Source organism: Carassius auratus, chromosome 11 (assembly GCF_003368295.1).
Source record: "Carassius auratus strain Wakin chromosome 11, ASM336829v1, whole genome shotgun sequence".
In the NCBI taxonomy this organism is placed as follows: domain Eukaryota; kingdom Metazoa; phylum Chordata; class Actinopteri; order Cypriniformes; family Cyprinidae; genus Carassius; species Carassius auratus.
In genome coordinates, this window is record NC_039253.1 from 55,629 (window position 1) to 82,532 (window position 26,904).

General features: G+C 37.7%; 2 protein-coding genes across 2 annotated transcripts; one reads left to right on the forward strand and one right to left on the reverse strand.

Annotated features, from left to right (window-relative positions):
* The first annotated feature begins 8,673 nt into the window (after nucleotides 1-8,673).
* Nucleotides 8,674-10,669, forward strand: LOC113110539 (keratin, type I cytoskeletal 42-like). The gene is made up of 6 exons (XM_026274675.1): nucleotides 8,674-8,907; nucleotides 9,036-9,118; nucleotides 9,505-9,661; nucleotides 9,764-9,928; nucleotides 10,034-10,159; nucleotides 10,445-10,669. The coding sequence occupies exons 1-6, from the start codon at nucleotides 8,689-8,691 to the stop codon at nucleotides 10,667-10,669; spliced, it is 975 nt and encodes a 324-aa protein (XP_026130460.1). The 5' UTR covers nucleotides 8,674-8,688.
* A 9,816-nt stretch (nucleotides 10,670-20,485) lies between these two features.
* Nucleotides 20,486-23,737, reverse strand: LOC113111314 (keratin, type I cytoskeletal 19-like). Its single transcript, XM_026275939.1, has 8 exons — nucleotides 22,977-23,737; nucleotides 22,798-22,880; nucleotides 21,863-22,019; nucleotides 21,529-21,693; nucleotides 21,274-21,399; nucleotides 20,844-21,064; nucleotides 20,732-20,745; nucleotides 20,486-20,634 (listed from the first exon to the last, which is right to left on the reverse strand). Exons 1-8 carry the CDS (start codon nucleotides 23,439-23,441, stop codon nucleotides 20,573-20,575), a joined length of 1,293 nt encoding a protein of 430 aa, XP_026131724.1. The 5' UTR covers nucleotides 23,442-23,737; the 3' UTR covers nucleotides 20,486-20,572.
* Between the last annotated feature and the right edge of the window lie 3,167 nt (nucleotides 23,738-26,904).

The following is a 26,904-nucleotide window of genomic DNA, read 5'->3' on the forward strand; positions in this document are numbered from 1 at the left end:
TCAGTGATGGATCGGTGTGCAGACATTGGGCCTGCCTGGTTAGAATACATTAAAACAATTATTTATTATCCATCTCTGTATAAAAATATATACTTTAAGAAACAAGTCAGATTGGACTCATTTTGGGGGAAGGTGAAAATGCTTTAAAATCAACTGTATAAAAGGAGGAACAGCGTCTCCATCTGGTCATTGAACGTAGACACTGAAAGCGAACTGAAATGTCACATATCTTCAAGAAAGATCATTTGACATGACATACAGTAATATCCCTAACAAACATGTGCAACAATGCAAATGCCACCATTGCTGAAAGGTTACACATTTGAAAGCGATACATTGCTATTATCTGGAGTTATCACTGAATTCTTAATCATGTAATATTTATATCACTGTTAGTCCACATTAAAAGACAAGAGTCTCGCTGTAATTCTGTATTAATGGTTAATCAGGTAATTGTTATAACTGGTTGGATAACCTTTGTATTGCATGCATGCAAGGAAAACCAAGCAATGAATTCTCCTTGCAATGTCTATATGGTTAATCATATACTAAATATTGGAAAACTTGGTGTACTGTCAAAAAGGCTTTGTTTTACATCCAGCTTCACTGTTTATTATAAAAGCTCATAGAATGATTGTGCACACAATAAGTCTGGGGGCCCTATCTTGCACCCAGCGCAATTGACTTTGTACACCGACGCATGTGTCATTCCTATTTTGCACCTGCGCAAAGCGGGCTTTTCCCTCCACAGAAGCACGTCGCTAAACTAGTGAATGAACTTGCGCTCCCTGGGCGGTTCAGCGCAAAAAAGGAGGCGTGTTCCGGCGCAAACAATCCCTGGTGCTATTTTGCTGTTCCATTAAACAATTGCGCCACTGACCAGAAAAAACCTAGTCTAAAGTCAGTGGCGCGCTGCGCGTTGTTCATTATGCTATTTTAAGGGCGCATGCTTGACCATAATGTATAGCGTGCACAACGCGCATACACTTTGCTCATGTAATCTACACAGATGCAACAGTTATTTTTGCAAATCATAAATTGTTACACTAAAAAATATTAACACGTGAGATGACGGAAATCATTGTGGTGTGCCACGAAGATGTGAAAAAATTGGCATAAATTTAGCTTACAAATTATTCAGGCTAATTGTAGTAATTAAGGATCAGACCTGTTGGCCAAATAGTGGCAAGACATATGTGTATATAATGACATCTGACAAATTGTGGCTATTTCCTCCCACGCCTGTTTAACCGACGCTATTTTGGGTGGGTTTCTCCCATCCCCATACAACACAACTTCTCTGTCTTTCACTGCTCTTACAAGAACATCAGTCTCCTCGGCTGTGAACCGCTCCTGGCGTGCGCCTGGTAAATACGCCATAATAATAGCAATCCATAATGGAACTTGCGCACCTGCTTTTAAAGGGAATGTTGGATGAAGTTCTGATTGGTTTATTTCACGTAACGCCCAAACCACACCTATGAATAATGAAGCTACTTCAGACCAACCCATTTTAGATTTGCGCCGGGCGCAAGAGCCATTTATCCCGCCGGGAAAATAGCAACAGCGCCGAGACCCGCCCACAAACTTACTTGCGCTTCGCGCTTTGACACTTGCGTTTCAGATCGTTAAAATAGGGCCCTGGGTCTCGCTTCAGTGTCTATTCACAGTCGCAATCCCATTACTAATCGACGTGTGTCTCTGGAGAATAATTCATGTTCATAACCTTCATATGTGATATATCTGCAACAAACACTTAATAGTTTTTATTTAGACATAATTAAACATAAAGACAACGTATTTAAATTATACCATGGGACAGAGTGAGTATAAATGAAAATAAAGAACATAATATTGAACACTTCTGCACATTACTCACTGTACTGTTTTTGATAAGATGTGTGAAGTTTTGTGCTCTTACCACATTATTTAGGCCTTCGAGGAGTTTCCAAAAGTCAGTCCAATATACAGGCTTACAAATACAGGCGTCTTGTCCTGTCAGTGAGAGGATTATTTACAGGTTTGAAATTGAGTTCTTCATAGACTCTCAATGAGTTTTGATAATTATATATTTTTAACATAGGTATTAGAAATGTAGTGTTCTTAAATGAAGAGTAAACTCAATTCATTTCCTCCAAGACTGTGACAGATTGAACAGAAATGTATTTGCCTTCGTCTTTTGCCTTTTTATGGTATGTAGAGACATGCATCACCATTAAGAGGTTTAGCTCCTAATCACGTTTTAGGTTACTCTCACACAGTCTTTTAAAAAGAATGTCATTACTGCACATAAAATTACACATATGGTTCTAATTATGTCAAGTTATTACTTAAAGACACTCAACTGCTTTTCATGCCTTTCTCTAAAACAGCTAAATGACTGAACTGTCATTAAGCCAATTAGTGCTTTGTCAGGCTTGCCACACACTGAATCTCATGTTCTAGGTATTTTTCTTTCCAGAAATTCTGAATCCACCTGACTTGAGAAAATAGTGCTGAAAGTAAATAAACCCATATGAAATAATGCAATAGGGTCCCCATAATTTGATCGTGCAAACATCATTCTAGCAGGTTCAGCAGACTGTTTCTTGTTTAACAGTTATTTGTACTTAAAAAAAAATGTGTAACACCCAATGAGTTCTTTTAATGTTAAAACTGAGAAATTTGGACAACTGATGGTCATTATACATTTAAAAAATAGAGTTTTGTAACTCTCAGACTGCAAGGTTTTATTATGTCTTGTAACTTAAATAGGGCATGCTGTTATAGCAAACTTGTTCAATCAAATGTGGTGTCGTTCTTGAGAAAAATAGAAAGAATTTAAAAGAAATAAATATCTGTCTGTCTGTCTATTATTGCTTTTATCTTAAAAAGTCCTGCTTGTTTGATGATTGTGATATATGATGACTGAAGTCTTGAAGTTTCCCATAAGACTTTATACTATAAGTTTAAATTCGAAGGGTAAATCTGTGGGGGAAAAGGATCCCTCAAGAAGTCTGAAAATACTTTTGAATGGCGCAAGATTAAATTAGGATAAATCATAAACTTAAGCCTCATTTTCTGACTTATGTGTCGACTGTTTTATGTTTTCGGCCCAAGAGACCCCAATGATGTATGTGAAAAAAATTGCAGTAATTTCAAAATGACCATATTTTATCTACACTGTAATGAATTGCTGTAAAAATTACAGCATTATTTTACAGCCGCGGACTGTTTTTTAATAATACAGCATATTGCTGTAAACTGCAATGCATTCTGGGGTCACGTGTAGGTCTGACTCAAATTTACAGAATTTTGCTGTAAATTTCAAATCTTCGGAGCCGCATCGTCAACGGTCGAGGAGATTAACGTTAAAGACAAGAGGAGTGATTAACAACTGTGGTAAGTGACTTCAGTTTTTTATATTTCTTGTTTGGTAGTTTATAGTATATGAATGCATCTACATTCGCGGATTATATTGGTAACCCCAGATTCAAGCATCATCCGTCCGCGGGGCGCGAGGCAGAATTGCGCGAGGTTTCAGTAGCGCGGTCGCGGTAGGATTTCACACATCCCCCGGCGCTATAGCAGCCATGGACAGAAAATCTCTGGAATCCTTCGTTATGAATGACATGTTTCAGTGCTAATAGTTTATATTCACTGTAACTTAGTGTTTATCAGCACACTTCGTCGTGATTATTTTATGATGTAAAACAACTTTGCGCATGCAGTCATCTGTTAACACGGGCGCCGAAATAAAACGCGTTTCTAAAGCCTCGCGCTCAGTCAGGGTCGCTCACGGAGGATGTGTGTGTCATATAAATTCTCAGTGGTGCTTTTCTAAGAGGTTAACGTAACCAGTGAGATGTAGATTTTTTTGAGCATTTGCTAACTTCAGGTAACGTTAATGTGAAAACTTTAACAAATCTGTTTGATATAAAGTCTGCTTTGTATAGTTAGCCTAATTTATTACCTTAGGGCGACCAAATACGTTTTCCTTGAAATTATTAAATATGCTATTTATATATATGTGTCTATGTCGGCCGGCAAATCTTGTGTGTATTTTGGCACAGGGTGCACAAAGGCACCTTATCAGTGCGGTGACACTTGAACAAATGAACTGATCATGCGCGACACTGACCAATAAACAAACGAGTTGTTTTATTGCGTCTATGACTTGAATCTTATCATCAGTTGTAGTGATGGGAAGTTCGGATCATTTTACCGAATCGGACTTTTGAGTCTCGTTCAGCAAAATGAACGAATCTTTTTTCGAGTCATTTCAAATGAACGAACAACCAGAAGGTTCAGGAAGAAAAAAACAAAGTGCTTGCAGTCTGTTTCACATTAGGAGGCATTTTGCTGCATAATCGATCCACCACAAACCATATGCAACTATGGAAGCTCAACTTCCATTAAATGGACTGAAAACGCTCAAGTAACGTTATAGGTCTCAAAACGCTTGCTCTGCGCCAGTGGATACACACCATAGACAGTAAAAGAAATATGTGCATGTCACAGACTGTCCGGGCATGCACTTCCACGTTTCAGAGATCCGCCTTTTACTTTCCGTCAACATTACATTAATTAACGTTTAGAAAATTTATTTTTGACATTTGTGAATCAGTTCAGAATCGTCTGCTTATGCATTGCGATACATTTAAGAATCACATTTTTATCCCACCCCTACTAAATATAGTATGTAATGTAAATGTAAAAATCTGAAATACAAAAAAAAAAAAAAAAAATGGTATAGGTATTAATTACTATTGTGATATTGATTGTTTTAGGAGACACTTTGACAAGTGGGCACTGGATGCTGAGTATTGAAGGCGAGGTGGTGTGTGAGGGCACTCAGCCCAGTTTCCTGTCCGGCCTTGCCACTCTGTTTGCTGCTTATTACTAGTTTAATCTTGAGTACCAGGAGGAAGCAGTGTGTACCTTGGAGTTCGTTCAAAGGTAATGGTTGAATTCTAACAACTTCAGAACCAGCATTTTATAGATAAGTTATATCAGAACATTCCTTTTAATAATGTTATGTTATCAGTGTTATTTCTGTTGATGCCTTTAAAACAATGTGTCTTAACTCGAGAAGAGAATATATTTGTCTCCCTATTTAACACCAGCAAGCTATTGAGTTAAATATGTTTTTTTTTATTATTAGTGGACATCTCCAACTTTCTTGGAGGTCCTAAAACCGCTCTTAATTACATATTGTCTGTTTCATGACCCTTTAGGTGCTTGTGGGCATAAATCCAGAGAGAGGACCCAAAGCCAAGGGAAAAGTGCCATCGAAATAAAAACAGGACAAGTGATACAGAAGAAAATGTGTGGCAGTCAACCCACATGTTGCCACTCTTCTGTGGCAAATTCCAATGGAATTTCTGAATGTAAGGATACACACACCACCAAGATTGCGTCTTCCTTTTATTGTTCTCTATCTGCCTTTGACTGTACCTCTCATCCCTCTGTCTCTCTCTGACTGTACCTCTCATCCCTGTATCTGTCTCTGACTGTATCTGTCCTCCCCCTATTTGTTTCTGAAAGTATTATTATGTTTTGTAATATATCTAATGTATTGTCCTCTTTACTCTTTTCAATATTTCTAGTCACACTTTGAATCCTGGGATGGAACTTCATCTGGAGCATAATTGTTATTTGGTTGATTTTTATCTGTTTGATGGAAAGTTTGTATGACTTCTGCAAGTGCGCGGCTCCTTCCGGTCAGTCATGCATCACTTTTTTTTGTATGACTTGTTTGGCAATATTGGTCTATTCCTTAATGATGATAGCTATCTGAAAATGTCTTTGTGGTTTTTAAAGGATTAGTTCACCCAAAAATGAAAATTAAGTCAATAATTACTTATGTCGTTTCACACCCGTAAGATCTTCGTTCATCCTCACAACACATAATAAGATGTGGCTCAGTGAAGCGTGCATTTCTAGCAAGATCATTTCTTTTTTTCAATGCCCAGAAAGCCTCTAAAACATTTAAAACAATTCATGTGACTACAGTTTGTTCAACCTAAATATTATAAAGCGACGAGAATACTTTTTTTGCCAACCCCCCCCCCCCCCCCCCCCCCACCCCCATCTCCCAAAACAACGATTTTATTCAACTATATCTAGTGATGGGCGATCTCAAAACACTGCTTCATGAAGCTTAGAAGCTTTACGAATCTTTTGTTTCAAATCATTTGCTCAGAACGTGTATCAAACTGCAAAAGTCACACGAACCATTGAAATTTCAAAACGCTTATGACGTAACGAAGCCTCATTTACTGAAATCATGTGACTTTGGCAGTTTGATATGCTCTGATTTGAACTGAAAGATTAATAAAGCTTTGAAGCTTCATGAAGCAGTGTCATCCATCACGAGATACTGTTGAATAGTCATTATTTAGTTTTTTGGCACACAAAAAGTATTTTCATTGCTTCATTACACTAAGGTTGAACCACTGTAGTCACATAAACTGTTTTAAATATGTTTTTAGTACCTTTCTGGGCATTGGAAAGGGAAATGATCTTGCTAGCAATGTAGGCATCACTGGGCCATCAGGTTTTATAAAAAATATCTTAATGTGTGTTGTGAAGATGAACAAAGGTTTTAAGGGTGTGGAATGACATGAGGGTGAGAAATGACAGAATTTTCACTTTTGGGTGAACTGTTTTAATATGACCATGTTGGTCATGTTTCGGTTATAACGCAGTTTGAATATTTCTTTGTGTCAAGGTCCATGATGGCCATTATGTTCCAAGTAATAAAAAAGAAATCATGCCAAAATTTCATATCCATTTAAAAAAAAAATGAAATAATTTTAAAATAAATAAAAATGAGTTCAAAATAATATACTTTTTATGTCATTTTTTTATGTAAATTTGAAAGTGATATATAACATTTTGACCTGTTTTTTTTTAGATTATACAATTTTTATTTTTTTATATTTTTTTGGTGAATTAAGTTATGCATTATATAACACTTTATGCAGTTAAAGTTAAGTCAGCAATAGGGGAAAATATATTGTATGCTATCATTTTACATACTTTAAATATAGCAAATACACATATGCTTTTTTTCAAAGAATTGCTTTGCACAGTAAACTCCTTGAAAGTGTGCATTTGCTATTTAAATAATTGTTAAATGCCATATACAATGTATTAAAAATGCAGTATATAATATATTTTTTTGTAAAAATGCAGTATACAAAATATAAAAAAATTACTGTAAATTTTACAGTAAAATACTGGCAGCAGGGTTGCCAGCCAGTTACTGTAAATTTTACAGTAGTCTTACTGTAATTTAATTTACAGAATTTTACTGTAATTGAGAATACAGGAAAAATCTGTAAATTAAATTACAGTACGACTACTGTAAAATTTACAGTACCTGGCTGGCAACCCTGCTGCCAGTATTTTACTGTAAAATTTACAGTAATTTTTTAACAGTGTAACAATTATTTTAATAGGCCTTTCGGATCTTGTGCTCAAGTCTGTCTTTGTTGTGAAGGCATTAGTCTATTTAGTGACCTTTGAGTCATGTGTATAATTGAAACGCCACCCGCACTTTGCTATTTGTGCTGTCTTTAAAAGTCTAAATTGTCTAAAACTTACTCATAATTGTCTGCATTGTCCAGTTAGGCACCAACTTTTATTAAGAAAAATATATACGCACATATAAATTCTTTTGCAGCTTCCTCATTAGGGTGGAATACTCTGGTTCTTCAGTTCTAGTACTACAGGTGGTGACACACACACACACACACACACTCCCTTTGTCAGATTGTAGAACCCGCCCTAAAGCTCCAACTATAAAAGATGACAGAGCTGGCCTTAAAGCACCATACGCTTCAGGACAATTTGAGCATTTTATTTTGTATCTTCCCCTTTTGCGTTCATCCATCTCTGCATCCATCCACCATGTCATCCTTCAAAACCTGCCCAGAATCCTGCTCCTTCACCTTCCCCTCCACCTGCTTTGAGACCTGCTCCATATGCTGCCCACAGACCTGCTCTGAGACCTGCTCCGAGACTTCTTCCTTCACCTTCCCCAAGACCTGCTCCGATACCTGTGTGAAGACTTGCTCCTGCGCTGAGACCTGCTCCGAGACTTCCTCTTTCACCTTCCCCAAGACCTGCTCCGATACCTGTGTGAAGACTTGCACTGAGACCTGCTCCGAGACTTCCTCCTTCACCTTCCCCAAGACCTGCTCCGATACCTGTGTGAAGACATGCTCCTGCTCTGAGACCTGCTCCGAGACTTCCTCCTTCACCTTCCCCAAGACCTGCTCTGATACCTGTGTGAAGACATGCTCCTGCTCTGAGACCTGCTCCGAGACTTCCTCCTTCACCTTCCCCAAGACCTGCTCTGATACCTGTGTGAAGACTTGCACTGAGACCTGCTCCGAGACTTCCTCTTTCACCTTCCCCAAGACCTGCTCAGATACCTGTGTGAAGACTTGCTCTGAGACCAGCCCAGAGCCCTGCTCTGTCTCCAACCCCAAGTCCTCCTTCAGCTCTTTCTCCATGACTCCAAAGTCCATAATTGATCCTCGGCGTTGTGGTACAGTAGCTCCTAAAGCTTACAGTGTCTATGGCTGTGGTTTTGGAGAAAAGACACGTATCTCTACCTGCTCTTATCAGTTGAATGCTTGCTTCCCTTACGGATACGGATGTCATAGTGGAAAAGGTGGAAGATTTGGAGCAAGAATCATGACTGGAGGGTGTTATGACTACCTCCAGAAGGGCGAGAAGGCCACCATGCAAGACTTGAATGACCGTCTGGCATCATACCTAGACAAGGTGCACTCTCTGGAGGCTGCCAATGCTACTTTGGAGAAGCAGATCCGGGAGTACTATGAAAAGAAGGGGCTGATCTGCCAGAGGGACAACAGCTGCTACTTCAAGACCATTGATTGCCTTCAGGAAAAGGTACAAAATGGAAGATTAATAAAAAAAATATATATATATACTTTACTCTGAACAAATATAATACAAAAAAATACTTATTATATAAGATCTACATTTATAGTTTTCTTTGTCAATGATCTTCATTATAGATTAAAGATGCTACTGTCAACAATGGCGAAATCCTTCTGCAGATCGACAACGCTAAACTGGCTGCTGAGGACTTCAAGATAAAGTGAGTTCTATTAAGGCAATTTAACATCTAGTACTTTTGGAGCATTTTGACATTTACAAACGTTTTCATAACTTTGGATTTACAAATCAAAATCACTAGTAAGGTCTCATTTGTGTCCCTTTTTAAAATAAATTAATGAAAAATCCCACTTTTTTTTACATACAAAATGTATAAACTGATGAAATGTCTTAGTTTTAAAAGATCTAGGACCTTTATACAGTGTATAGCCTACATTGTAAAAATGTTGAAGTCTATCCTTCTCAGCTTTGTTATCATAAAAGTCAATATGACATCTAATTTGATTAGGGTCTGTATAGCTTAATGCTTGTACTTGTCATGTTTAAACATGATGATTTTTTTTCTTTTCTGATCTTTCCACAAATCAGATATGAGAATGAGGTGACGATACGGCAGAGTGCAAAAGCTGATGTTGATAACCTGCGTTGCATACTTGAGAAGACATGCAAAGTAAAAGCCAACCTGGAGACGCAGATCTGTGCTTTGCAGGAGGAGCTGGTGTATATGAAGAAAACTCACCAGGAGGTTTGTAGCATAATTATTTTTTACATTTTGAATGTTTTGAATGAAGATTAAGAACAGCAATAGCTTCCTAAGCCATAATGCTTGAGTCATGTGTGTTTATAGGATGTGGCAGCACTACTGTGTCAGCTGACGGACAAAAAAGTGTGTGTGGAAGTGGATGCTGCTCCTCAGCAAGACCTGAAGAAGGTTTTGGAAGACATCCGTTGTCATTACGAGAACATCATAGACAAACATTGCAGAGAACAGGAGCGTTGGTTCAAACAGAAGGTGAGATTTCTTTCTGTCTGGTATTAAAGCATGTAACATAATATAGTTTAGTGACTCATGAGTTGAATAGCTCACATGATGTGTTTGTTTGTGAATCTTTTTAAGATGGCAGATCTGTGTAAAGATGCAGCCACCAACACAGAGTGCCTAGAAACCTCTATATCCCAAATCTCAGAATTGCGACGCACTTTGCAGCGTCTGGAAATCGAGCAACAGTCTCAAATCAGAATGGTGAGATGCAGTAAACATGATGTGATAGACAAAAAGTTAAAAACAGAAAAGGATTGTGAAAGGCAGTGGAAAGAGAGTTTTGGGAATACATTGTCTGAAAGTTAACAAAGGGTTAAATGATGTTAAATGATAGCTTCATGTTTTAATTGGTGACTTCCAAAAATAAGTTAAGCACATGTTTTCAGCACTGATCTTTATATATAAGCAATTTTTATCTAGCTGTTATCGGAGGTAAACCTGCTTTTACATTGTTTGATTCAGTAACTGTTCTCTTTACCCACACAGAAAAGAGCACTGGAGTGCTCACTGTTGGAAACAGAGGCTAGGTACAGCACTTTGCTAGCAGGTTTCCAGAAACATATCGACGCATACGAGGCAGAGCTTTGTCAGGTGCGCAGTGGCATTGAGCAGCAGGGCAGAGACTATGCTGCACTCCTGGACATCAAGAGCCGTCTGGAGCAGGAGATCGCTACCTACAGGTGTCTCCTGGAAAAGCAGGACATTAAGTAAGGCTATATTTTCTTTTATAACAGTGTTACAGATAGTAGGTCTATAATATTGTATAAAGTTATGTAATTTGTATATTTTCTTTTTTCCCCCCTCATTTCTAGGTCCTAAAAAGGTCATTTACTCTATCTCTCTTTCTATGAATACATGGAGGATATATAAATGTAAATGTTTTTCTACCCTGCAGGTGGGCAGTGTTAACAATGAATGCGATGAAGTGTCATATTTAGAGTACAGATTAAAATATATATATATATATATATATATATATATATATATATATATATATATATATATATATTTACTTACCATTCACTTTAAGACAATTACTGAGTGGCTGACTTGGAGATGTATTGTGTGCATTCCATATTAAAGTTCAGTCCCAATATTTTGGTCTGTTTTTGTTATTTTTTCATGTTCATGTGTTGTTGTTGTTTGTTTTTTTTGCTTCTTTCACAATGCAAAAGGAAACGTATGCTTTTACACAGTCCTTTTTTTCCATGCATTCACTACATTTTTCCATTTTGCGATCATGTGTAAACAGTTTCATGTGTTGAAAGCTGGTAAATTTACTGTAATATGTATGTATACTGAAGCGAATAGAGCTCACTCATAGTGTGTGGTAACAACTATAATTTTACTACACATTGTGTCATACAAACTTTGAAAAACTTTGAATAGTTCTGAACACCCTTTTCTTATATTGAAACAAACCTTTAATAAGTATACAATAGTCAGTATTTGAATATCAAAAAAATTTCAGTTGTACTAAGACAAGAACGCATTTTGGTTTTAGAACAACTTAAATGTAATGTTTTGATCCACTTCAAATGTTGACTACTATATACTGCTTATTAAGCTACACTGCTTTTATACTCATGTATACCTTAAACTTGGTTTTCAAAACATTTCAGGGTTGACACCATTATCTTTGACAGTTTGTAAAGAACACTCTTCTTCTCACATTATCTATTGTAACATTCTTTCAGCATAGGCACAACTATACTGCTGATTACTAAAGTTTGATATTCTTGTAAGGCAGTTTCATCAGTTTACCAGCAACGACAGACAGTTTTTGGAATTAATAAACAAATAAAATGCAAACGAAATATTTTCTATTTTGTATTCTATTGTGAAGAGACACTGCCTAATTCACGTACACACAAAAAAAATTCACGTGCGTGAAAAAAAAAATTCACAAAAAGCAATTCACAAGCGCAAAATAAAATTATATATTTATAAAATACATTTCACAAATGCAAAAAACAATTTGTAGATATACAACTGCGCACAAAGACCTTTGAATGTTTAAAATGTACGAGTGTCTGAATGTACGAATCGTCATTTACTACGAATCCACTCGGATTTGTGTGTGTGTGTTTTATTTTTTGTTTGTTTTTTTATTAAATTGACGAAGCAAATACAAACAAATCAGCTACCATGTGAAAATCTTACAATTCTACAGTGCACATCTTAGAAAATAAATACATAAAAGAACAGAAGAACATGGGGCATGGGGCATATGATAAAGATGGCAATCACATAATCAAAAGAAAATGAATCAAAAGGGCAATTATTCAATAAGTTCGTTTACAAAAAAAGCGTGTGTGTGTTTTTGAGACTTTCCTGGCAGAGCTCTCTTCCCACGTGGGTCTGTCTGTCTGTCAGGAGGAGAGGGGCCAAGAGAGAGTGAGGATTTGGAGGCAACAGAGACGAAGAGAATAGAGAAAGAAAATGAGCACATAAAAAATCTTAAGGAAATCTCTCTCTCGCTGCAGGCCGAGTGACTTTTGCGCTGCACTCGAAAAGTTCCAGATGCATCCTCTTTCATTTTATTTTATGTTTGAGCCTATACTCTTTGCAACTTAATTATGTTGTGGATCGTGTGTAGGCTATTTATTTTCGCTCTTGAAAAGTTTCAGATTGATCCTCGTTTTTATTTATTTTATATATTTCGGAGCTTATTCTCTTTAATGATGTGGATCGTTTGTAACTTCATTGCAATTTAATTAAATGTACCGTCGTTCTAATTTCCATAACCGTTATGTTATAGTGGTTCTCAACCTTTTTTTCCACTGGGCCGCACTATGGTCCAAGTGCAAGCGGATTGAACAGGTTCGAGTAGCAATGGGCTTCTTCACACTGCCTCCACATGTGCAATTGTGCCTTTGAAGCCTACTGACCACACGCACCTGTCCGCGCAGTCATAAAAAAATGGGAGGTACGCGTTCGTCCTCTCAGAGCCTCTGCACACACTCACCCATGACGATGATTACAGTCTCCCCATGGACGTGGAAAGTTTAACATATGGACAAAGATGCAGTCTGTAAGAGGCGCACGGGAGCATGACTTGATGCGACATTGCAGAAAATGTGCATTCACAAATGTAGCCTATGTTGATCCAAATATGGAAAGCACATTCGAATTTAATAATATAAGGTTCTCTCCAGAGATGTTTTGCCACATTTCTTCAATTAAGGATGATTGCTATGTAATAGCTATATGGTGTTCCCATTTGCCTGAACTTCAAGTAAAATACGGGGCAAACCGAAAATCCAGCACTCTCCTTCACTACTGATACTGCGACTATAATTTTTTCTACGTGTTCATTCGCTGGCATTTTTCTAATTTTTTTTAAATTCTTTAGGCTATTTATTTTATTTTAAAAGGCTGTAAAGAATTCATTCTACAGTGCCTAATAACTAATAATTTTGTGGACTTCAATACATTAATAAAAAATCTTGCCTAAATAATTGATCATTGATTCACCTCAGAAATAATGACATAGACCTACTGCACTCCCCTACACAAAATATATATATATATATATATTTTTTTTTTTTTTTGCAAAAGTATGGCATTGGTATCGGTGTTGGCAATACTGAATCTATATGTATTTGGTATCGGATCGATACCAAATTTTGCAGTATCGCTCACCACTAACATCAGAGTGGGCTCTATTTTTCTTATATTTTGTTATTTGAAAATTATTGTTGTGTTCTAACTGTTTAAAATAAAGAAAACAGAAAGTTAGATCAGGAATTCAGAGCGGGTCTGCGAATCATTTAAGTCATGAGTCAGATTGGGATGTTAGAGCGGATTCGCGAATCATTTGAGTCAGATTGCGAGTTCAGAGCGGGTACGTGAATCATTTGAGTCATATGAGTCAGATCGGGACTTCAGAGCGGGTTCGCGAATCATTTGAGTCAGATCGCGACTTCAGAGCGGGTTCGCGAATCATTTGAGTCAGATCGCGACTTCAGAGCGGGTTCGCGAATCATTTGAGTCATATGAGTCAGATCGGGACTTCAGAGCGGGTTCGCGAATCATTTGAGTCAGATCGCGACTTCAGAGCGGGTCCGGGAATCATTTGAGTCAGATCGCGACTTCAGAGCGGGTCCGGGAATCATTTGAGTCAGATCGCGACTTCAGAGCGGGTCCACGAATCATTTGAGTCATGAGTCAAATCGGGACTTCAGAGCGGATTCGCGAATCGTTTGAGTCAGATCGCGACTTCAGAGCGGGTTCGTGGATCATTTGAGTCATATGAATCTTTCTTTTACTGTTTATAATTCAAAGTTTATATTTCTGAGAATGCGTTCACGTGTGTTCGACTGGAATGTTAAAAGAGGGTTTCTTTTTATCATGTCTTTATTAATCTTGTCATTGACTTACCCAGTTGTCTTATAAACACAAAGATATTTGGAAGAATGTTTGTAACCAAGCAGATCTCACAATCTCACAAACCATTAACTGCCACTGTAGGAAAAATTATCATGATTGTTAAGATGACGAGATCTGCTTAGTTACAAACATTCTTCCAAATATATTTGTGTCAAGCAGAACATAGAAAGTTATACAGGTTTGTAGTAACATGAGGGTGAAAAAATTATGACTATTTTCATTTTTGGGTGAACTATCCCACATATAACACATTACAGCCAGTGGCGTAGCCAGGGGAGGGGCCATGGGGGCACTGGCCCTCCTGAAAACTGATTGGCCCCCCAGTGTGCCCCCACCCTTCTACTTGTCTGTCACTCACAAATTCAAATTATAATCTTTCAGCCTAGTAAATAACTCATGATTGCGTCGCGATGTTTCTCAACGAGGACCAAGAATAGCAAGCTGCTGTTTTCCAACGAAAAAAAGCACCTATTTTAAATAGCTTATGTTTTTGATTAGCGAGTTGTTGCAGTGCAAGAAGTGTTTGGTACTAACGTTAACGTCTTTCGGTGTTAGACAGACCAGGTTCGATGACGATGTTATCTCCTAGAGCAGACCAAGATGCTAGGTCTTTATTTTTCTACACCTTTAGTCTATTTGCGTCTGTAGATTCCTAATAAATTCAGTTGGCGTTCTAAATCACCATGGTGCTCCACGTCTGCACCCTGGAAAGCTCTCTCTCTAGCTCTCTCTCCCTCCCTTCACAGAAGTTATTGACAAAACGTCATTTGATGACACCCAGAAACATTACATACATAATTATTTAATGCATGATTAAATAGCAAAATAAATAACTAATACTAAAATAACACTGGACTAATTAAGGCCTGGTTCACACGGGACGATTTTTAAAATTGTCGGCAGATTTTCCAAACCTGAGAGACCCCACACACGGCGATAAAAAATCACGGGTCTAACAGTTTTGGTCGCTCCGTGTGTGGTGTGCAGCAACACGGCAATATCAACACATCACACACGAACCGATTTGACTCCCGAGCATTCCCAGGTCAGACGGGAAATCTCGCAAAATCCCTCGAGATCAAACGTGACTTTAGAGTAAACAATCATGGCGGACAAAGAGGATGCAGTGGCCATTGTTTGTGCTTTGTTTTTAACGGGGAAAAAAACATAAGAAAAATAAGAAAAGGCGATGGTCAAAGAGGTGGAGACGACGCGAGCATGGACTATACTTGCTATATCATGATATGGAGATAAGTTGTCATAGAAATGTTGTTACGTACTACACAGATTAATAACCGTTGAAATAAACGTTCATATATTAGTTTCCATGTACTCTGGTGGACTGCAGTTGTGGATGTAGTTATGCCCATCGACTTTATTTGTATTTGTTATATTATATACGCCGGCTGTTTTGATTTTGTTTCCCGGTACTATCACTGCCTCGTCACCTCGCTTTCTGATTGGCTACACGCCACAGTCCACAGGCTGCGTGATTGTTTGTCCTCGGGGGACACCACACACGAGAAGAAATCGGGCAAAATAAATCCAACATGTTGGATATCCCCGATTTGAGATCGGAGCGGTCCCGACATTCTTCCGAGCAGAGGAGATTAGTCTTAACACACCACACACACGGCAGGAATATTTGATCAGATTATTTTACGATAATCGGAGCATCCTAAGATTGTCGAAAGGGCTGAATCGGGGCTAAAATCGGCCCAATTATCCTGCCGTGTGAACCAGCCTTAAGCTATTCTAAACTGTTTTATAGGATCCACATATTTTACATGTTAAATTAAAGATACCTTTTTGAACAAGTAGCTTTCTAACAAATTATGGATATATGATATTTTAAAATCAATATGCTCAAGATTAATTAGCCTTGACATAAGTTGATTTTGTTTATTCATCAATGCAAATTTACTGCAACTGCTGCTATGCAAATTGAATGGGATGTGGATAATAAACAAAGACATATAATGAAATTATATTAAATTTATATTAGTTATATTAATTAATTAATTGTGTATTTCAGTGGTTTTCAACCTGTGGTCCGCGGCCCACTATTGCAGGTGGGCCGCCAATTATTTTCTGTTCATTTGCAGTCCATTCTAGGGCTGTGCGATTAAAAGAAAACGTCCTAAAATCACGATTTGAGCGTGCGCGATTTCTAAATCGCTTTATAGCACAGTTTTCCGTGTCCCTGACCTCCCGTAGTATGCTATCTGATCCAATCAGAATGCATTGCGTCTAGCGCGAGAACAGAGACTGGGCATATGCCTAACTCCAGGTTCACACACTGTCTGTGATGCGCCTTTTTTCTGAGCCAATGTTGACGGATCAGAGCGTTCTCACTGCGGTAAAAGGCTAGAAATAAAAATGTGCGAAAATAATTCATGTCTTACACATGAGCATAGAGTGAATTTGTTAGTGAACAGGATGCAGTTTAAGTGAGAGGAGACACGTTTTAAGTGTGCACACTCTCTCCTCGAAAAGCAGCGTGTTTCTGAGCAAGCACGACTGGTTTTGTGACAGAGCAAAGGAAATCTGCGTGCGAACAGAGAGATTAGCACTGGTGCATTATTTTAATGTGCTTTCGCGTTATATTTATGCGCTCTCACTGCTGAGCACATACACATACTGTATACACACTGCAAACACCTGAGGCACCGCTACAATTAATGAGCTCTATGAAGAATGCATGGCAAAAAAGAAAAAAAAGTCCCTGTATACAGGATTTTTTTTTTTTTTTTGCCACAAGTCTATACATTTTTTTACATCTTCACTATAGTGATAATTTTGACTTATGTCTGTTCTAGAGATGTTACAACTTTTTGATAAAGCTCTGATTGGTTTTCTTTTGGAAATATGTTTAAAATTAATCCTGAATGCATTTATGACTGTAAAAGCATATCGATGTGTGTCACAATTGCAAAATTGATAAAAAAAAATCGCGATTTTTTTTTTTTTTTGTCCATGTTTATTCAATAAATACAGTTTAAAATCTAGCTTCTGAGTACTAAGTTATTAACCCAACAATAGCGGGGTCAGTTAATTTTTTTGAAGTGGGCCGCGCAAACATATGTGTTTGGTTGTGTGGGCCGCGAGTTGAAAAAGGTTGGGAACCACTGGTGTATTTATTTCTATGAATTATTCATGTTATTCTGCATTTATATAAATAAGGCTATTATATATATATTATATAAGGCTATTATAAATAAATTATATTATTATTATTTGTGAGTTGTACACTATTCATACATTGGATTATTTTATTTATTACAGTTTTTCTTTCACTTTTGTAAACTGAAAAGTTAATACAAATTGTATTTGATTTTTTTAATTTAGAGCAGTGAATAACTGCTATTAAAATATAATAGGGTATCACTGTTTATTACTGATTTTAAAGGTTACTGAACTCTTGAAATGATTAGGATATACTGTTCAAACAACACAAGATCGTGGCCCCTCTTGTGTCCCCCAGTTGAAAAACTCCTAGAATCGCCCCTGATTACAGCTGTTTGTCTCATTTGTTGTGTAACCTCCACCCTCAGCTCTTCTTGGAGCGTGCTTCAGGTGTTCTGCCATCGTTGCATTCACTTCACCTGAAGGGAAGAGAATATATTTATTTTTAATAAAAAGATAAATGACATGCACTTATTTTCAAAATATCTTTACAGCCAAAAAAAAAACTTGGAACAAGATGAATGAATAATGAATGAAACATTAGAAAAAGGTTATCAACATGCATTAGATTTAATTTTTATTGTATAAAAGATTGTGTGCTTTAATATGATGATGCCCTTGAGAAAAGACCCTTGAGTCAGATCGGACTTTTCTTTGTCTTTATTTTTCTTATATTTTGTTATTTGAAAATTATTGTTGTGTTCTAACTGTTTAAAATAAAGAAAAGACAAGTTAGATCAGGAGCGGGTTCGCGAATCAGATCGCGACATCAGAGCGGGTCTGCGAATCATTTGAGTCATATGAGTCAGATCGCGACTTCAGAGCGGGTCTGCGAATCATTTGAGTCATATGAGTCAGATCAGGACGTCAGAGCGGATTCGCAAATCATTTGAGTCAGATTGCGAGTTCAGAGCGGGTACGTGAATCATTTGAGTCATATGAGTCAGATCGGGACTTCAGAGCGGGTTCACGAATCATTTGAGTCAGATTGCGAGTTCAGAGCGGGTACGTGAATCATTTGAGTCATATGAGTCAGATCGGGACTTCAGAGCGGGTTCACGAATCATTTGAGTCAGATCGCGAATTCAGAGCAGGTCCGCGAATCATTTGAGTCATATGAGTCAGATCGGGACTTCAGAGCGGGTCCGCGAATCATTTGAGTCATATGAGTCAGATCTGGACTTCAGAGCGGGTTCGCGAAACATTTGAGTCAGATCGTAACTTCAGAGCGGGTCCGCGAATCATTTGAGTCAGATCGTAACTTCAGAGCGGGTCCGCGAATCATTTGAGTCATATGAGTCAGATCGGGACTTCAGAGCGGGTTGGCGAATCATCTGAGTCAGATCGCGACTTCAGAGCGGGTCCGCGAATCATTTGAGTCATATGAGTCAAATCGGGACTTCAGAGCGGGTTCGCGAATCATTTGAGTCATATAAGTCAGATCGGGACTTCAGAGCGGGTTCGCGAATCATCTGAGTCAGATCGCGACTTCAGAGCGGGTTCGTGAATCATTTGAGTCATATGAATCTTTCTTTTACTGTTTATAATTCAAAGTTTACATTTCTGAGAATGCGTTCACGTGTGTTCGACTGGAATGTTAAAAGTGGGTTTCTTTTTATCATGTCTTTATTAATTGTCATTGACTTACCCAGTTGTCTTATAAACACAAAGATATTTGGAAGAATGTTTGTAACAATTGAGTTCCAATGGGGTCGCTGTGTCCATTTCTTTTACTGTCTATGGGAAAGTCTCAAAAACACACACACACAAATCCGAGTGGATTCGTAGTAAATGACGATTCGTACATTCAGACACTCCTACATTTTAAACATTCAAAGGTCTTTGTGCACAGTTGTATATATTTACAAATTGTTTTTTGCATTTGTGAAATGTATTTTATAAATATATAATTTTATTTTGTGCTTGTGAATTGCTTTTTGTGAATATATATTTTTTTCACGCACGTGAATTTTTTTTTGGTGTGTAAGTGAATTAGGTTTCATGCATGTGAAATTGTCTACGCATGTGTGAATCGTGTTTTTTGTGTGAATTATATTTGAGACTAATCTGCTTCTATAGATATGTGATATTTCTGTTCGTATGAAGCGTCTGCATTTCTTGACCAGACGGAGGCGCTGTTTCACACTTTAAATCATATCTCAACACTGATTAAACATCAACTTCTTGTCGGTTCACAAAAAATGTTTCTCCTTTCTGTGTTGACAACGTCCCTTTTTAAATATTAGTGATGCTGAGACACTGGTTCATGCCTTATTACTTCTCGACTCGACTACAGTAATTCTCCTTTCCACCAAACACAACTTTAATAAGCTCCATTATATCCAGAACTGCAGCTGGAGTTCTCAAGTTTTCGTATTCAGTGCTTCAAGATTCTCCTCATCACCTTCAAAGGACTTCGTGGTCTGACTTTCTTTCTTAATTTGAACATAAACTGAGATCATGTGAGAAATTTTTTTGTTCATACAATGGAAGTCTATGGTAACCAAAACAGTTTAACTTTTGGGACAAATGTCGCTGATAAATATGATATTTGGCTTTGGTAAGGCATGGCACATATGGGCCAAACTTTCACCATATATATATGTTGCCATGGCTTTAGACTTGGAGGGAATTTTCACTGTTACTGTAACCTATCAACATTTTCAAATCATGTGCAAATATCATTTACAATTTTTTTTTAAAATAACACCAACAACAAAATATATATAATTCATCTAAATCATAATCTCAGGTGGTGTTCCATCATTGATTTATGGGTTCTACAGAGTTAAAGTTATGCAAAATCTTGCATAATTACTCTCATAGTCAGAATATCAATAGATGTTAAAGAATTTAATGTACTCATAAACACAGGCAAAATCCACTTTTTGCAGATGCCCAAAATTCCAGAATAAACCAGATATACAAGACATGTTTCTCGATCAGTCTTTAATGGTGAGACAGTAACTACAGAGTGTTAATCCATTTGCACTACAAGGACCCACCATTGGATTATTTGTTTGCATTTAACACTGTTCATATAACTTGTGTACATTTGAACATTGTGTCAGCTGGCGTCACACACACAAATACCTCACCTGAAAGGAAGAGAAAAAGAGATTAATGAATAGCATGCACCCAGAAGCTGACCCAAACAACCCCCTCAACCACTGCATAAAGAGATATTTTAATTACCCTGTTCTTGAGTCCTATAAGACGGGGGAAAAATTAGTGCATTAGTGGAGTCATTTCAGAAAAACATAATGCAACAGCTAATTTCAACTAATTTTTGAAAAGATAGCCTTACTTAATGTCCTGCTTTTCCAGGAGACACCTGTAGGTAGCGATCTCCTGCTCCAGACGGCTCTTGATGTCCAGGAGTTCAGCATAGTCTCTCCCCTGCTGCTCAATGCCACTGCGCACCTGACAAAGCTCTGCCTCGTATGCGTCGATATGTTTCTGGAAACCTGCTAGCATAGTGCTGTACCTAGCCTCTGTTTCCAACAGTGAGCACTCCAGTGCTCTTTTCTGTGTGGGTAAGAAACAGAACAAAAACTCATTTTATTCATTCATAAGTAATTTATAAGGAACCATTTACAAAGTGTATGATGACCTAGTGTTTTAAAATCTGTTTAGATTATGCAAAAAGGTGTTGTGCATTCCAACCTTTGAGTTTAAATCACACAAAATGTATATTTTGTCAGGCTAGTCTGTCTATAATGCGCCTGTTTCCTCACCATGCTGATTTGAGACTGTAGCTCGATCTCCAGACACTGCAAGGTACGCCGCAAATCTGAGATCTGTGACCTAGAGGTTTCTAGGCACTCTGTATTGTTGGCCACGTCTTTGCACAGATGCGCCGTCTTAAAGAGAGTCATAAACACACACCACTGTCATTCTGTACTGTGTGATGTATTCTCAGAAGTCTGGAGAAATATATGACATCAAATAACCATCCACAGGACTCAAAGAAACAGTGGATGAAGTCTCACCTTCTCTTTGAACCAGCACTCCTGATCTCTGCGGTGTTTGTCTATGATGTTCTCGTAATGACAACGGATTTCTTCCAAAACCTTGTTCAGGTCTTGCTGAGGAGCAGCATCCACTTCCACACACACTTCTGTGTCTGTCAGCTGACACAGTAGTGCTGCCACATCCTATAAACACACATGACTCAAGAATCAATTCTTGACTAAGGCATTTTTATTTAAAACTATATATAAAAAACCAACAAACATAATTCTACACCAAGCTAGGCCTATACTGCTTATGGCACAAAGACCAGTTACACATAATTATATCTGAGACAGGCAAACTACATCAAACCTCCTGGTGGTTCTTCTTCAAACATGCTAGATCTTCCTGCAGACCCTCGATCTTTATCTTCAGGTCGGCCTTTGTCAGGGTCATCTGGTCCAGCAAGGGCCGCAGGTTAGCGATGTCAGCCTCCACAGACTGTCGCACAGCTAACTCTTGCTGATATCTAAATGTGGGATGTACAGGAAGGCGAACAAACTCACCATTCATGTATGAAATACAAACTCTTAAAGGAATAGTCCACCCAAAAATAAACTTTTGTGATTAATTACTCACCCTCACATCATTCCACACCTGAAATCTTCAGAAAACTAATTTTTTGAATATTTTTGATTCAATCTGACAGCTTTCTGACCCTGCATAGAAAGCAATGAAACTACCCATTTGTAGAACTCAGATATGCTGAGGCTGGATGAGAAAGGATGATTTGCTTTTTTTTGCCCAGCCTTACTTACATGAACCAGAATATACATACAGTGAACTAAGAGAGTTGGACCTGCTATGCTCCTGTGTTAGCAGCACCACACGCATGAGCTGTGGTAATCTTGTAATTTGCGCATCGAAGACTGAGATGGAAGAGAAGAATTGGTTGAATAAAGTCTTAACTTTTTTCTTTGAACACAACAAGTGTTCTCATAACTTTGTAAATAATGGTTAAACCACTGATGTCACATGGACTATTTTAATGATGTCCTTACTACTTTTCTGGGCCTTGAACGTGGTAGTTGTGGAGTTGTCTGTGAGAGGATCAGAAGCTCTCGGATTTCATCGAAAATATCTAAATTTGTGTTCCGAAGATGAACAAAAGTCTTATGGGTTAGGAACGACATGAAGGTGAGTAATTAATGACATGATTTTAATTTTTAGGTGAAATAACCTTTTAATAGTTTATGCTAAAGTTATCAAGCTATGGTTACAGAGGAAGGTTATTTGACAGAACTCACTTTATCCTGAAGTCATCAGCAGCCAGTTTAGAGTTGTCGAACTGCAGGAGGATGTTGGCGTTGTTGATGGTAGCAGCTTCAATCTACAATGTAAATCATTGTTGTAAATATATATTAATGTAGTGCATACTATAAATGTTTTCCATCATTCCATCCATTAAAAAAAGTACCAGGAGTACCTTTTCCTTCAGGCAGTTGATGGTGTTCCAGTAGGGACTGTAGTCTCTCTGTGCGATCGGCCCCTTCTTCTCGTAGTACTCACAGATCTGCCTCTCCAGATTGGCATTGGCAGCCTCCAGCGAGCGCACCTTCTCCAGGTAGGACGCCAGACGGTCGTTCAGGTTCTGCATGGTGCACTTCTCATTCACCTGGATGTAGTCGCAGTTCCCGAGCGTGATTCCGAATCCTCCGCTGTACGGTTTGCCATAACATACGTTTCCTCCACTGATTTTGCTCTGCAGACTTGGATAGCAGCCAACTCTGGAGGAAGAGATGCGGGTGCTTCCTCCAAAACCACAGCCATAAACACTGTAGGCTTTGGGTCCGCAAGAAGATATCGAACCACAGTGAATTGGAGTGACTGTGGACTTAGAAACCATGCTCTTGGGACTGAGGTTGGATGATGTACGGAGAGAGAACGACATGGTGGATGGACACGGAGATGAGATAAAACCAGAGAGCAAACCGTTCGAGTTCTCCTGACGAAGATGGGAACTTTGAGCCCGTCTCTTACCTCTTATAGAGATGCAGATCCAGGGCGGCTCCTGCACTTTGTGGGAGAAGGAGACAGGGTGTGAGTGTGTGAGAAGTGTTCTGTGCCAGCTTAACGCCCTTTGACAGTTAAGGGCAGAAAAGGGAGTTTATGCATGTTTAAGGTCATGCAAGGTTAGATTTGTAAAAACTGAATGACATTTTCAGTTAATTATTGTTCATTTATTTATCTCCTTTATTATTATCTAGTCAACATTTAATGTGGATCAAAACCTTTCATCAAAGCTGTCCTAAAACCTAAAACCAAAATGCGTCCCTGTCTTAGGACAACTTTGATGAACTGAACTTTTGATCCACTTCAAATTTTGACTGCTGTATTTTCCTTACAGTGCTATAATGGTTTATATTGACCTGGCTAGTCATGCTAAAACAACTGGTCTCTCCTAAAAAGTTAAGATGGAAAGGTTAAAAGGCCTGTTAGACCCGACTGAGACAAATACCTTGTTCAAGAGCACTACCAAGTCATAGTTTAATGTAACAGCAGCAGCTCTGGGGATGTGACCAAAAAAATAAAAAATAAATAAAAACATTCTGTGCATATATTGCTGTCAAACGATTAATCGCGATTAATCACATCCAAAATAAAAGCTTTTATTTGTTGTATGTTTGAATATATATATATGTTTATATAAATACACACATATGCATGTATATATTTAAGAAAAATATGCACACATATATTGTAAAACATTTTTTACTTATTTTGGATGCGATTAATCACGAATAATCATTTGACAGCACTAATCTCTCTCTCTCTTTCTCTCTCTCTCTCTATATATATATATATATGTGTGTGTGTGTGTGTGTGTGTGTGTGTGTGTGTGTGTGTGTGTGTGTGTTTCCCAAATAATAATCATGGAGTGAACAGGCCATAAGTGTGTGATAGAAATATCAGAATTATAGCCTTTAGGGTTGCTTGTGCAAAAGCACAAAATTAATGAAAAATAAATTTTAACTAATTCCTTGAATGGCACAGTGGGTTTCATTATGTTCCGTTGAGAATTATAGTGATTTTTTTTGTTCTTTTGAGAAATCATCCAATACACAGTGAATATTTCACAGCAAAAGCAATTTTATACTATACTAGCGCTCAGTGGGTTTAGTTATTGCTAACCAGCCACATTGTATTTGATCCGTAGGCCATTGCAATAATAGCTGCAATATGGTGCCAGTGTGGAAGTATCATGGGTATAGTAACAAACGGAAGCTTTCTCTGATGTGCTCAAGTGGCACATTTGATAAGTTTTATCAGCTCATGATTAAGCTGATAACACATTCTCACCCCTGTTTAGTCGAACACCTGCTTTTATTTGGCTATGAAAATGGCCAGTTGCAATTGCTTCAGTGACTGTAGAGAAAATTATAGCCTCACCCTATCTTTAATTTGGTTTTAAATTAAGCTATGATTTAGTGTAGTTAAATGATAATAGTTTTGAATAGTATAATTGATCACTCATTAAGTTGTTAAGAGTCACTAGGGCTAGATTAACAAGGTGTCATTGGTTTAGTTAATTGTGTTCTTATTATAGTAATAGTAGTCTTAAAAACAAAGAGTATAATGTACTATTAAGAAGGTTAAAACTACAGTCAGAAGACTGTTTGTACTTGACTTTAAGTGTAATGTCTCCTTGAATTTCTAGTAGATAAATATAAAAATGATTTGAGACATAGCACAAAAAACATAGACATTAAAACTAAATGTGCTGTAAAACTCCTGCATCTCTTCTATCGAACTGTAAATTTCTTCAGAATTCTTCTCTCTTCAGAAGTTATCGACTCTGTTGAATTCAACTTTAAGTGATTTTTTACTGGTTGATGCAATGGCCGTGCCTTTCAAAATTGATGACATTTATCTGAATTACACTTTTATGACATTTTAATCATCCTATAACACTAGAATTCTCTATTCTTTTTCAATTCAATTTTTCTTTTTTTTTTTCTTTTCTTTTTTTTATACTTGCTGTATGTACTGTGTTATACTAACCAGGACTTGCCACTGCACTGTTGTCCTCATATGCAAGTCACTTTGGATAAAAGCATCTGCTAAATGACTAAATGTAAATGTTTTTTTTCTCAGTTCTAAGAAATACTTACTGGCACTGAGAAATTATAGCTTTGCCAATTATAGTCATTCATTCACTAATAGTTGTGGTATTAGGGTCAGTCATCTAATTAGTGCTTTAAGTTGATGGTTGTGGTCCCGGATGTTAGAGGGAGCATGGTCATATATCTTAGCATCTGTGACAAATAAAGATCACGTTATAAAGTGTGCCTGAGGACGACTTGTGATATGTATCTGCAGTGGAGAGTTGTGTCTAAGTAGACTGTAAGGGGTCTGGTATGGGTATGGGCATTGATGTTAGTCATGACAAGCTCTCAAAGCACTTCATGATGATATGTCAGAGTGCTACAGGGTTAAAGTAATTAAAGTTGGTTATTGTTGACTTCTTGGGCACAGGAATGATTACATTTTAATTTAAATAATAAACTGTCAAACATCTGTATGAAATGAAACAGTCATAGGTGTATCAAACGGGACATTTTTAGGTGTATTATACGCGTTATTTCCTCATTTTTATTCTCTGTTCAATACCAACCAATATGTAAGTGAAACCATAATAAACTTAAATAGAAATAATCAAATATTTATTGGGCTCTTTTTCCACTGCTAAACACTTTTAGCCAGAGTTTCATACATAATAAATAATTTGTGATTATTTTAGATAACCAGTGAAGCCAATGAACCCAATGCTCAGAAATCGAATGTACCCACATGCTTGACCATGTTCTGTTTAAAATCTGAGAATGATATTTCTAATATTGCATGCCATGCAAGTATGTTTAGAAGAGTTTCTAAAATGCTAACTAATACTTTCTAATACCAGCATAAACCAGCAAAGAGCCAGCATAAACCAGCAAATGACCATCAAAGAGCCAGCATAAACCAGCAAAGGACCAGCAAAGGACAAGCATAAACCAGCAAAGAGCCAGCATAAACCAGCAAAGAACCAGCATGAACCAGCAAAAGACCTGCATAAACCAGCATAAACTAGCAAAACTGCATAAACCGGCAAAGAACCATCTTAAACCAGCAAAGGACCATCATAAACCAGCATAAACCATCAAAGAGCCAGCATAAACCAGCAAAGGACCAGCAAAGGACAAGCATAAACCAGCAAACAGCCAGCATAAACCAGCAAAGAACCAGCATGAACCAGCAAAAGACCTGCATAAACCAGCATAAACTAGCAAAAACTGCATAAACCGGCAAAGAACCATCTTAAACCAGCAAAGGACCATCATAAACCAGCAAAGGACCATCATTAACCATCAAAG

What these genes read in the sequence shown, in the direction of transcription:
- LOC113110539 (XM_026274675.1), top strand. Translation starts at nt 8,689, where the DNA reads ATGACTGGAGGGTGTTATGACTACCTCCAGAAGGGCGAGAAGGCCACC. An exon ending in TGAAGAAAACTCACCAGGAG is followed by an intron (nt 9,662 to 9,763) that starts GTTTGTAGCATA and finishes GTGTGTTTATAG; the next exon opens with GATGTGGCAGCACTACTGTG. An exon ending in AGCGTTGGTTCAAACAGAAG is followed by an intron (nt 9,929 to 10,033) that starts GTGAGATTTCTT and finishes AATCTTTTTAAG; the next exon opens with ATGGCAGATCTGTGTAAAGA.
- LOC113111314 (XM_026275939.1), bottom strand. Translation starts at nt 23,441, where the DNA reads ATGTCGTTCTCTCTCCGTACATCATCCAACCTCAGTCCCAAGAGCATG. An exon ending in AGTGCTGGTTCAAAGAGAAG is followed by an intron (nt 21,400 to 21,528) that starts GTGAGACTTCAT and finishes ACTCTCTTTAAG; the next exon opens with ACGGCGCATCTGTGCAAAGA. An exon ending in TACAGTCTCAAATCAGCATG is followed by an intron (nt 21,065 to 21,273) that starts GTGAGGAAACAG and finishes TTACCCACACAG; the next exon opens with AAAAGAGCACTGGAGTGCTC.